This window comes from Aptenodytes forsteri, unplaced genomic scaffold (genome assembly GCF_000699145.1).
Source record: "Aptenodytes forsteri isolate BGI_AS27 unplaced genomic scaffold, ASM69914v1 Scaffold155, whole genome shotgun sequence".
NCBI lineage: Eukaryota > Metazoa > Chordata > Aves > Sphenisciformes > Spheniscidae > Aptenodytes > Aptenodytes forsteri.
This window is the reverse complement of record NW_008794446.1, coordinates 1,276,414-1,289,767: the sequence shown is the minus strand read 5'-3', so window position 1 is coordinate 1,289,767 and position 13,354 is coordinate 1,276,414. Positions and strand designations below refer to the sequence as shown.

Here is a 13,354-nt window from a genome sequence, read left to right as displayed (position 1 = left end):
CAGTGACTCTAAAGCAAGAACAGTCAGTCTAGAACAAGGTAGTAATTACTGAGCATATCTTTTTTTAAGAGTTCTTCCTATAAAAAGATGTTTCTTTTCTTATTATGAAAGTTACAGGAGTCTCCAGATTTCATCAGTCTCGATTTTCTATTTCTACTCTCTGTGGTCCTACCAGCTGTTTATTTTATGATAGGCATTTCACAAGAAACCATGGGTTAGGTAGAAGTTTCTTAAAGTATAGGATAATGGGAATTTGTATTCGAATAACACCAATGTGAAAGAGTTTTCTGTGTAATTTTTTAATTTAACATCAACATATATTTTAAAAAACAAATTCCATTTTATGTACCACAGAATTTGAATTAAGTTCTTAAATCAGTGCTGAGGAATGGTGTTTTTAAACATTACCCTGAAAAATAAAATCAGTTTTGTTCTTCATTTTCAGATTAGTTATGTTCTTCTTTTTCACAGTGAGAGTTACTGAACATTTTGTAATAGCAGAGATAATACATTCAGTCGTTTTGCTGAACCAGTTGTTTACACTGCCCTTAAGGAAAGTTATTTTGACTCTGCCCTTCTCACTGAGGCCTACATTAAATCCGCATCTCTTTTCATGTTTTTTAGCCTTTTTTTAACTTCAGAAATTATTTTGATTTGCAGTAAATGATTTGCTCTACTAGCTGTTGGTCAAAAAAAAGGTCTTCTATTATGCTTAGCATTTATCTGATTTACTTTAGCTGACCATTTTCTTGTAGGAGGAAAATGTTATGATTTGATTCAATGTTCTAAAATTGAAGAGAGACAGTAAACTTCCAGACGCATTTCATGCATTTATGGTAATTAGGGATTTACCTTTTTAAAAATATTTAATTTTTGTATTTGACTGAAATTTTAGGGAAAATGGGCTATCACTTGGATAATATGATGAAGATAGAAAGTTACTTAGGCAAATAACTGAGTTAGTATTTCACAGCTTTTTATTTACTTCCCTTCATTTTCTAAGAATACATGTTAGCTCTGGCTTTGATCTAAGATACGTAGTTGTCTATCTGTAATAGTCCTAAAACTGTTTTCGGTAAATGACAGGTGGAACCTTTGGCTTGGGTAAACCCTTTTCATGCCTGGTCAGTTCTTGTGGAAAGTAAATTTTGTCAAAAGGTGTTATAGTTAGTATCAAGTTTCAAGCAAACTGCAATTAAAAGAACAGAATGTTCACTTCAGAACCAGAGAAAGAAAAGTCAATAGCCAAAGTCTTTTTAATTGGAGTTGGAACTTTATTCCCCTAGCTATACAAAGCAAATAAAGGAAAGGTTGAAATAGTAAGTGAACTATTTTCTTAGATTGCAACATGTTTTGACTTGCAAATGTAAATATATCTTCAGAAATTTTTCCCTATGTGGCATTTGAACCTGTGTAGTGGTTTGGTTTTTTTTCTCTTTTTAATCAAGCATGATAGCAGTGAAGAATAAAGTTTCCCAAAGATGCAGAGTGGCCACGGGAACTTGAGTATGAGGATGAACATTTTAAGCGAGAATGCTTGTTCATGCTTTCATCCTTGCATGTATTCTTTCTCTTCTGCAGTACTTGTGAAGGGGTGGCTGTCTCAGTGGTTCTGTGCGGGTACTAGGTTTATTATACGAAGTAGTTTTTGCATTGTATTATCACCTATATAATTAGATGTAGTTCAAGATGATTTTCAATTTCATGAGTTTCTTACTGAACTCCTTGTTGGTCATCCTAGTCTCTCAAATATGTGGTTTGAAGGTATAGCAGTCCAGCTGCAGTATCGTGCAGGTAATCCTCATGAGCTATTTGGGACTTCCTATGTTTGTAAAATATGTAATTTAAGACACTTGGTTAAATAGTTGGGGTAGAAAATAAGATGTTCGTCTCAGATTTAAGTTAAAACTTCTGCATTCTCAGGTTGTTGCTTTGCAGCATTGTTTTTCTTGTAACTTAGTTTGTGAGCTTTAGACCTGATTTGGCATAAACGCTGAATAGAATATGTTACTTAGGTAACAAATTAAAAAAGTAATCTTCCATTAATACAAATGCATTTTTGTATTTCTGAATACGTCGGAGTAGGTGCATTTCTTTAGTCAATTAGGTTGCTTGTTCTAAATTTATTTTCTCTGTAAAGACTAGTTAAAATAACTATACTGTACATTAGAAGCAGAACAGTTTTCCTTCACATTATTTAAGTTATGGAATCTGCTTAACATAGGAGTTAGGGTTTTCTTTTTTTCTCTTCTCTCCTTAAAATTGAGACTTACCAGAACTTAATAGAACCATGCAGTGTGAAATAAAGTAGTCCAAACCATTCAACCCATCTCTCTATAACATAAGGTTAATTTATTGCTGTTCAGTAATGTAGAGTCTTAAATAGAATGTTTGTTTTAATGTATTTCATAACAAACTTTGATAATAAAGAAAAACTGAGATAGTTGATTTAGGCAATTTCTGTGAATCGTTAAAAATCCACTTCCACTTCAGTATCTTCACTAGATTTCTATACATTTACTTGAGCACACTAATACTGCTTTCAGGTTGCATTGGGCTTTTTATGTATAGTAATGAGGAGATTAGTTTGTTTTCAAGCATCTGCTGTTTTTTTAAAATATGTGGATTTGTTTATTGCCATTGCTAATAGGCTGACAGAAAAAAGATCTTGCTCCTTGAAGTGAGATTTTAATAAAAGCTTCCTGTGACTGTCGGTTCTCCTTGTTGTACCTGAGTTTAGTTCTTTTTTTTCTTTGTGTGGAGTTAAAAACCTACTTGCAATACTAAACTACTTCACCTTGCATTGGGAACAAGTGTCCTGGAGTTCAGTACAGTTCCCAAACCAGCGAAGTAACAGTTCAGTTCCAAAATCCTGTATGCAGAATGCTAGAAGTCTGGCTTCATAGTAGTTCTACCAGTCACTTAATGATAAGGTATTGTGCAAGGTTGTTTTTGAGGTTAGCCATAAATGACAGTCGTGGATCTAACAATTGAAGAAAGAGACCGGAAGGCAATAGTTACAATATTAATTCTTATAAAATTAAATTAGAGTGATTATGTGAGTGTATGTATATGCTCAGGGAGATCACAGAAAATAAGCCTGCAGAAATAGAAAATTGGTGAGAGTCAGAAGTAGTTTTCTGGAAGTAAAGAAGATCATACTCTGAAAACTGTACAAAGGAATAGAAATGGCTTGGATAGATATTTTTTGAGTCAGGCTAAAGTTTCAGAGCTTTCGTTGAGATTATGCACTTGAACACCTTTACGTATTATCTTGTTTTGTTAGCTTCTATTAATTGTGTTCTTAAACAGAGCAAAATGTGTGTTTTGATATCAGAGTCCTTATGTTGATTCTGGAAAATCAGTTTCTGTAGTACTAGGATTATTTCACTTTTTAAAAATATAGTTAAATATGATTCCCAAACATATTTTGGAATGCAGCAGTGTGTACTTCAATTTATTTTAATTGAATTACATTCAGGCTTGCTCTTTATTTAAATTCAACACAGTTCTTGGAGTTCAGTGAATGATTTGACTGTCACCGCTGTGCTCAATACAAGGTCAAAAGTCTTAGGAAAATGTTTGTTAGTGAACATCTGCTGCTTCAGTAGTGCTACACTACAGATCTCTCATGCTTGTGACTTAGTGGTGCTTTTTTCATTTTCTTTTTTAAGAAATACCTTTTTCATCATAGTCAATTTGGAAATGATGTAGGAAGTTCAGGGGTACTTCTAGCAGGTTAGAGAGGTTTGCTTTCATCAGTGCATGCTGAGAAAAGTGGTGATCTGGTGGTTTGCACTGATGAGATGTATTTCATGTCCTGACCTTTTGAGACTTGTAATTGCATTTATTGCTGTGAATATGCTTCATGAGGAAAAGCAGTGATTGCCTAAATTGAATTATAATTCAATTTGGGGAGGGTGAAGGCTTGAAATTCTGAGGCCGATTTTCTTTCCTGATTTATACCAAAGTAAAACATATGTAACAGGGCATAAACAAGAATCAAAACAGCTAAAATGGATCTGAAGAAAAAAACCCCCTAATTTGTCATATTCTAGCCATGACCAGCAGAGAAAGTGCAAAGCGTTATTTCCTGCCATCTTTTCTACCTGGCAACCGTGTACTCTGTTGAGGCATGAAGTACTCTTGAGCGATACGAAATGAGGCATGGTCTTACAGGTTGAGAAACATTGATCAGAAGTGCAGAATCAGTTACACGATACCATTCCTGACTGATGTTTGTCTAATCTGTTCTTAGAAGAAAAGCCCAGGAACAGAGAACCCGTGGTCTTCCCTGGAAATTTATTTTGGTCCTTTAGTGTTTTCCTACTATCTGATTTAGTTCTCCTTTTGCTGCTGGTTAAGCTCATTTGTTATGATCTTATTCCAGGCGGATGTAGAGAACAGTGTGTTATTTTCATGTCTTTGGCAACATTTTCAAATTTGATGGCAAATTTCAAGCTAGACTAAGCAGTCCCCTTTCAAATGTCTTTATATCAGATTGTTTAAAAGATATGCTGAAGATACCAGTCTGTTTGGTACGATAATATCAACTAGCTCACCTCTACAACATGGAAAAGAATCTATTCACTGGAAATAAACTCCTTTTTAACTTAATATGTGTTCACAAGTTAGAAACCATATCTTGTATCTTAACCATTGCTAAACACTGATTTACCTAGTAAGTATTTATATCACATGATTGCTGTGCAGTTTTGCATGTGAAAATTGCTTATCCAGACTATTCTGTAGATACATATCAATGATGTCTGTAGAAAGCCTAATCGGTATGTAAGTAGAAAATTATTAAATTCTATGACTTTATTTACAGCATATAAGCTTTTTTATTCTAGTGTTTAGTAATCTGTTTGGCAAGGTTTGAATCATTTCAGTGCAGTTAGTATCTTCTGTTGCTAAACTTCTGATTTAGGTTTTTTGATTTTTACCTATTTCTTTTTAGAGCAGAATGTATTACACGGCAGGGCTGCAGCATTGCAGGCTAGCTGGTTTTAGATAGGGATTACAGATGGGAGAAACCTTCTGAGTTCAAGTCCACTCTCCTGCTGCCAGCTATCATTTGCATGATGACTTTCATAAACTCATCAACTGTTCAACATGTAACTAGTTAATTATTTTTGTATTTTGTACATGTTTCTGTTCTTGGAACACTTACCTCAAAAGCTTGTTCTTTCCAGTAAAAGCCTTTCCCTAATTTCCAACCTAATTCTTGGATATAAATTGGCTGTTTTCTCATTTTGTCCTTCATCTCCTCTCATAAATTAGGTTCTCCATTCTCATGATCATCCTGCTAGCTCTGGTCTAATGGGAGTCCATTGTTCTTGAACACAGATGATCAGGATTGTGATGTGTTTTCCAGATGAGGTCTCACTAAAGCCTTCTATAATATTACTGCTATTTTCCTGTATCCTGGGAACATTAGACAATTCACTATGATTTTCTGTGCCTTCCTATTTTTTAATTAAGGAGAAAATTTCATAATTATATTCTATGGTGGAATTGGTCACTGAATACCTTCTCACAGTATTTCAGTTCTTCAATAAAAGATGTGTTTGACAGACAAAATGTAGAATAAAAACATTTGTTCTCAGCATTTACAAATGCATTTTTGCACCTGGTACTTATTCTTAAGAACGGTTTCCTAACACTTAGTTGTGTGTAGATGTTTTGTTATATAGTCTTTGTATATATACACATATTTGTGTGTATATATATATATTTGTATATTTACCTTCCACAAAAACCATCATAGAAAAACAGTTTTTCTAGCTGCTGCTGAAAAGCATTTATACATGTCTGTTAAAGATGGTTGTTATTTCTTTATGAGTTAGAAATACTCCATCTTTTTGAGGCTTTAAAAATGTGTTGAATCCTCAGTACCACAAATTGAAAGTAATTTCAGAACGTGCTGCTATGACTCGTCCTAGGTAAAGGAAGCTAGCAGATTTTTATGCTGTATTTGGTGGCAAGATAAAATTAAACTTTGGAAAAGCCTGTTTCTCCTCCACCTCATTTTTTGAGCTGTCTAGGTGATAATCCTAACAAATAGTGCACATTTGTATTTGCTTCAAGGGAAAAGTGCATGAAGTGCATAGCTTTCCCAGCCTTTTGAGTTCTCTTGCAAAAGAATTCTGTCTCCTTGGCAACGATTAAAACTGGGGAAATTGCTCTTTGTTGGAGTCCCGTCCCCCACCCAAGCTCCAAAGTCTACCAGTGCTTGGCACTTCCCCCTTTGCATCGGTGCCGTGTTCCCATGATCTGTTAGTTTTGTTCCTTTATGCAGGGATAACTTTTGTAAAAGAAAAAAAAAAAGCTTTGGGGTAACAGCACAGTATGGCCTTTCCTCTGCTATACTGCACTTGCTTAGAACACAATTTAGAAATGATTATGATTACAAAAAGGCCAGTGGGTCTTGAAATGTCTAAGTATCTGCACAGGTACCGATTGCTGTGGGTTATATGTAAGATGGCCTTACTCTAGCTTTTGTTGTTACGTGCATTGTGTTTTGCATAGCACTTACCACATTGAAATAACTATAGCAAACTTGAGTGATATTTTAATTAATTTCCCTGCTTTAATAAGATTGATTAAATTCTAGTTAAATATCTGTTCTCTCACGTCTGAGGGAAAATATACATATATATAAAATTCAATACCTATGCGAATGTATTGGTCTTGTTAATACTGTATGCTGCCAGATAGAAGTCAAGGGTACGTAGCACTTCCATATTTTGTTTCTGATCCATCATCTAGGATGCAGGATCTCTTTCTCATGCAGGTTGATAATGGAGGCAACTTTTGTAGCCAGCATAAGCAGAGGTGTCTAACCTGGGTTTTGAAGCTGAGTAGCTTGTTGAAATCCCATGTCCTTTGTAAAGAGATGAAAAGAAATAGCTTTCTCAAAATTTAGATGCATGCTTTTAGTTTAGGATAGATGTTTCTCGCCACTTCCAAATCCCTATCTTGAGAAGGATAGATGAAACATTGCTGCCACCTTGAGGCTGTTATTTCGTGTTTATGTTGTGGAACTTTTAACTTGCCAGTATGCTACAGTTTAATATATTGACTCTGTTTTATTATAGTTAATTATTGAGAGTGTGCAGAGTGGGTCAGTGAGCAGTTACAGCAGGTGTTAGCCAAAGACACAGCCAGGGATGGGAATAGCTTTAAAGCATGATGTTTGATTGAGCCTTGTTCTCTGTAGTAGCAAAAAAGGAACAGAGGAAGGACTGTGCAGAGTGAGGACTTGCAGGAAGAGAGAGGTTGAGTAGTGAGGTCTTCTGCCATTGTTCGTTTTTATAACCCCAGGAGTGAAGGGTGCACAGAATTCCAGCATGGACTAACAAGCATGCTCTTTGTACAGTTCGTGACTCTGGTCCTTGTTCTTTGAAAGTCTACAACCCTAGTTCCAACAAATCTGCAAAGCAAACTGAAAAAAGCTGTTATGCCTGGTATATTGCGTTTCTTAAAATCAGACTTCCCCTTGCCCCCAGTTTGATGAAAGTGTACATTCAAAAAATCTGAAGAACAGGAGATAATAGTAAATGGAGATCTTCTTTAAGAGCACTTAAAAGTTTATGCACTCAGGAGATACACAGGTTCAAAGAATAGAAAAGTTTCTCAACATCTTATCTGCTCTTGTGTTTATGGGAGATCTTGTTTCAGTTGAAACCAAAGAAGATTTCGCATTTGCTTTCTCCAGTCTCTTTCCTACCTTCCTTCTTCTCCCTAAGGGGAGGAATAATCCGGTGTAAGTCTTTTCAGCTTTGTGGTTTTATATTAAATTGAGATTTCCATCGCAAGAGGAGAGACTTGGAGCAATTCACTAAATTACATAGTCTGTTGTTTCAACCAAATCCAACGATGGTGACGTTGATGGATTAGACTTCCTCAGCACAATGGCATGGAACAGGAATGCGCTGTTGAAAGCACCATCATTGGGTGAAATTTTAAGTGTCCTTGCCTGATTTTCAGTTTGAGTAGCTATGTTATATGCCTCTAGGTTTTTTTGGGGGTTGAGAGGGGAAGTTGCTAATATTTTTTATTATTATTTGTTGTAACTGACTATTGAAATTACCTTTTTTTTAATACCCCAGAAGAGTTCTGAGGTGTAGTTTTCATGAGCAATTTCATAGCAGCAGTGAACTAAGTAGTCATTGCTGCCTTGCCTCTGGCAGCTCTCGGTCGGTGTGCTTGCACACCTTCGGGGGATGTGCCTGTACAGAACTTAGTACCCCACAGTCCCTTAGTACAGGCCTGTGGCAAACTATTAGAGAATCAGAACTTAGTACCCCAGAGTCCCTTAGTACAGGCCTGTGGTAAACTGAATTAGAGAATACATATAACCTCCACCCCCCAAAAAAAAACCCCAAAACTTTTGTTTTTTTCCTGCCAGATTTGTTCCCTGCTCTGATTAACTACATGATAGTATAAATAACGGTTCTGGCACAGTCGAAACGGCAGTACAGGGCAGGGATGAGCACGGATGGCTGAGGCAGCCTAAGCAGCATGGCTCAGGCATCGTTGCAATGATGGAATGTGTTACTGCAGAACAGCCCTGATCCACCTTTCATCTGTGTTGTGAGAATGACGAAGTTATCAGGAAATCTCTCACAAGCCTAATATTTAATTAAAAACACTCTTTTGTTAGCATCCTCCTGCCTGTTAATTCTTGTGAGTATGTTTTGTAGACAGCTTCTCTTGGTATTTTTTCCTCTGTCTCCAGCTAAAGTTACACCATGGCTTCCTCTCTTCAGATTTTATCACTTAATCTTCCTGCTGAAGTTTTACTGAATGTGTTCAAAATGGTATTCTTCCATTCTCCTTCCACTGTGTTGAGGCCTACCGTGCTTTCTGAGTCAGAAAAGCCTATCAGTGGGGCTGGAAAACAGTGCCAGGTCCAGGGATGAGCACGGATGGCTGAGGCAGCCTAAGCAGCATGGCTCAGGCATCGTTGCAATGATGGAATGTGTTACTGCAGAACAGCCCTGATCCACCTTTCATCTGTGTTGTGAGAATGACGAAGTTATCAGGAAATCTCTCACAAGCCTAATATTTAATTAAAAACACTCTTTTGTTAGCATCCTCCTGCCTGTTAATTCTTGTGAGTATGTTTTGTAGACAGCTTCTCTTGGTATTTTTTCCTCTGTCTCCAGCTAAAGTTACACCATGGCTTCCTCTCTTCAGATTTTATCACTTAATCTTCCTGCTGAAGTTTTACTGAATGTGTTCAAAATGGTATTCTTCCATTCTCCTTCCACTGTGTTGAGGCCTACCGTGCTTTCTGAGTCAGAAAAGCCTATCAGTGGGGCTGGAAAACAGTGCCAGGTCTGTTTAGGTTTGAAGAGAGTCTTGCGTGTCCTCACCCCGATACGAGAGATTTAGATAAAGTTATTCAAAGAGGAAATGGGGCAACTTCAATCCCTTCAGACCCATCACCTCACGTGTCCCCTCTCTGCCCCCAGAGTCTTTTGGTACTTTCCATTCTCTCCTAAATCTCTCTCTCCCCATGCCCCATTCTTTGTGCTAGAAAACTGACTCCACCTCCTTGCCAAACCATCATGATGCTTCTCAATCTCTTTCCTCTCTTCCAAATACCTTTCCTTTCTTCCTGTACCTGCATTTTCTTGTTTCCAAGCTGTGTATGCACTCTTGAGTCCTCTCTTTTTAGACTTCTTCCCTGTTCTTCCTCACTTGCAGTAAGCTACCACCAGATTGCTTGGAAAGTGCTATAATTTTTCAAGGATGCATCTGCTGTCATTGCCTGTTTAGTTGGCCAAAATTATCCTCCATCACTCTTGTTCCTTCCCTGAGAAAGATTCAGCTACATGGAGACCCTGAATTTGCAATTGTAGAGTTTACTTAGAGAAAATTAAATAAACAGTTAAATTTTAAGCATTGCAAAACTGTCAAAGTAAAGGCAAACCAGCCACATGTATAGGCCCCTGGGGAAACATGACTTATCAATTAAAGATGTGGTATTAAAGCATAGGAGTTTTTGGTTTTCCTTTTTGCTTAGGTGTCTTCTGTGTAACTCACAAGTACTGGGTTGCTTTCCCCTTTGATTTTCATAAATTTTACTATTAAAACACTGTTGGATTTTATATTCCCTTCCTTCTCACTATTCAGTATGATACATAGAGCACTGACAATTGTGAAACATTTAATCTGATCTATAAAAGGGTTTGTGGAACTGCAGGATGGGAAGGCCATCCGTGTCTACAGAAGGGAAGCCAGTTTTCCATGCTTCTTACAGCTGAATGCAGTCCAGACACTAGTTGGATAGTAGAGAAGTGGTAAATAAGTGTGTAAAAGCTTACTTTTCAAGCTTCGATCTTGCAAGGAAATTTAATTATTGCAGTCAGTATTAGAAGTGTACTTGCCTGTCTTACCACCCTATAATAACAGTGTATTTATCTTGCAGTAATTACATTGGAAGCTGAAATGGTCTTAAAGTAATTGAGCCTTTTTGTTCTACAAATAACTAACGAGTGTCTTCTCCATGTCCTGAAAAAGGAGTCTTTATTTCCTGGAATGCTGTGTGCTCAAACCACAGTTTGAGCAATTTTTCCATTTACAGGAATTCCAGTCCCTTCCTGTGGAATAAACCTATATTCGAGTCCTTCCGTGGGTGTAAGGTGTGTGACAAAACATGTGCAAAAAGATGCTGCCCACGAGATGGCGTTTGCATATTACATCCCCACTGTGTTTATTTCAGGAAGGGTAATCAACAAGAGAATTAGCCATTACATTTTGATTGCTTGTGAGATTAGTGAATTTGTATCCCAACTGTATGTTGCTAAAAAGAAATGGATCTGTTCTACAGAAAAGTAGATTAATCTAATGATTATTTTCGCATTTTGGGTGCTACAGCTTTTTGTTCGTCTCTGAAAACATGAGCTGAAGCCCCATTCTTTCCTTGATGAATTTGAAAGGAAATAACTGCAAGCATTACAACTGTACAAGCGCAAAGTATTTGAAATAACTTGTGATACAAACGCTAAAGGAATATTTTTTTAAAGGACTTACTAGTTTTCAAATGTGCTAATTTACCTTTATATTGTCTTTACTCAGTAATCTATGTAAGCTTAATAGAAAATTATATGAGAAGATGCAACTCAGGTGTTTGATGGCAAGAATGTACTATTAGAATTTATAACACCTATTTCTAATGCTAATTATATTTCCAAAAGTATGAATATGCAAAATAAACCTGATAAGCATAAAAAGGTAATGTCCTCTTCACTTTTTTTTTATTACAGTCAGAGACTAGAAATGAAAGCACAAGTTGCAGACACATTCATAGCAAAATTCCAGCTGACACCAGATGAAATGAACCTTCTTCGAGGCACGAAAGATGAGCCAATTACTGAGGTAGCTCAATGAACATTAAAAGCTTTGCCCTGAACTAAAATGTAGAAGCGTCCTAGCTGAATTGTACATGAGATCATCTTATCAGTTTGTAATTTAATTTTTTATGGAGGAATGTACCTTTTAGCAGAATGGTGAATTTCTGATGAGTTTGAAATGTGCGATGAAAGATTCAAGTAATAAGAAAGAAAATCAACATTAAATTCTAGTTTGTGTAATAAGTTTAAGGGGCAAATGAGCTATCGTGTGGTTCTACACTTAAAGACCTTTATGAAGTCTGAATTTTCAGTGAAGATGTTTTAGAACTTCATCACACTCAAATAAACCAAATGAGAAATTTGCAGCACTTCAGTAATGTGTCATACTACCCTTGTGCATGTGTGTGTGCATTTTGCATAAGCATGTGTATAGGTATTCAGTGACTTGAAACAATATAAGCTGAGACTTTCCCTCATTATTACTTGGTTGATGAAGATACTAGGTGCTGATGCACTTTTAGCCACCTTCCAAAATAAGTTTTTGGATATGTTTATGGTTTGAATAAGAAGGTGTGTTGTTCTGCAGCAAAAGCAAACTGAATAATGAGAGAATTGAGTACACTTAATAGATTTTTATTATTGTAGTTGCATAGAAATCTTCACTTAAATGTGGACCACCTGCTGAGACGTACTATCTCATTTCCACAGGCATCCTGTTTGCAGCTAAAGCATTATTAAAGACATGGAACAGATAACCATAAACAATGCTAATGAAAGCATAAATGGAATGTGTTAAATGATTGTGCACTTGAGTAATTGCTGTATGCTTTTATACCAACTATTACCATGAAAGAACATTCAGGTTTCTAAAAAGCACATGTTGCAGGGAACAATGTCAGCAATGCTGTGCCATTTATTCAGTGCTTGGTTCACAGCAGAACGAGGATTAGTCCTTTTGATACTTTGATCTGTCTAAAAAATGTGCAGGAGTAACTGAGATATAATCATAGTTGTGCTACTGAAACGGCAGACTTCAGTAAAATCGTGTGTGTGCTTTTCCCCTATGATAGAATCAACCAGCGTGCTTAAAACATTTTTAGTCAGGCTTCTGTTTTGGTAATTTTTTAATGTTTGTTTTTTTTTTCCTAAAGGAAGAGTGATTTGGGTTTTTATAAACATGATCTTCAACACAGTTGATGCAAGGCAGTAGGTTAAATCAGTGTCCTATTTCACTTAGAATATGTATATTTTTGTGTGACTTGAGCCAGAATGAAACTCTACTTTCCTGAGGGAAACTGTGTTCAAGTCACAAAAGGCACATATTCAGCTATGTCTGAATTCGCTAGTCTCCTCCATGATGACTGAAAGATGACTTCATAATAAGACACATGTTTGAAAATGTTAGTGGATTTCCATTTGCTCTCTAAAACAATAACAAAATAACCTTTTTGGCTGTATGTCCATGTCTTCCAGGATTTTTTTTCTTTGCTGCTGCTGCGTTATTCAGGGGGGAAAGATTGTCCTGGAAAACCTTGGTCTAGTCTATAGCAAATGTTTGATTTTTCTTAGAAATTGTTACCCTATTATATGAAAACAAAAAATACCGACCTATAATCATTGTACTTTATGTTTCAGTTTGCTCTTTAGTTGCCGATGTTAATGGGGAAAAGATGATGGAATCCATAGTAGTGTCCTCAAAATCTCCCCAAAGTGTTAACTAATAAATGTAAAACACACACATGCTACCTAAAAGACAGGTTGAAACCAAATCTTTGCTGCTATTTTTTTTTTTTTTTTTGTGGAAGAAGGGTGTGATGCAAGGGGAAAGGCTCTTAAGGTGGAATGAAAGGTGAGAGGTGGCGGAGGCGGGCTTGTATTTTAAGAGCAGCACTTGGAGCACAGACCTGCAAGGAACAGAAATATGGAATTTAATGGGGAGTACAGAGTGCTAGAAATTTGAATGACAAGCAACTGCTTTTAAACACTGC

At 36.5% G+C, this 13,354-nt stretch overlaps 1 protein-coding gene across 1 annotated transcript in view; it reads left to right on the top strand.

Moving 5' to 3' along the window:
• COG6 (component of oligomeric golgi complex 6) overlaps positions 1-13,354 on the top strand; it is a 62,775-nt gene that overhangs the window by 7,037 nt on the left and 42,384 nt on the right. Inside the window, exon 5 of the mRNA XM_009290165.2 lies at positions 11,280-11,390. Coding sequence (XP_009288440.1) covers positions 11,280-11,390 — 111 coding nt within the window. The remainder of the gene's footprint in view (positions 1-11,279; positions 11,391-13,354) is intronic.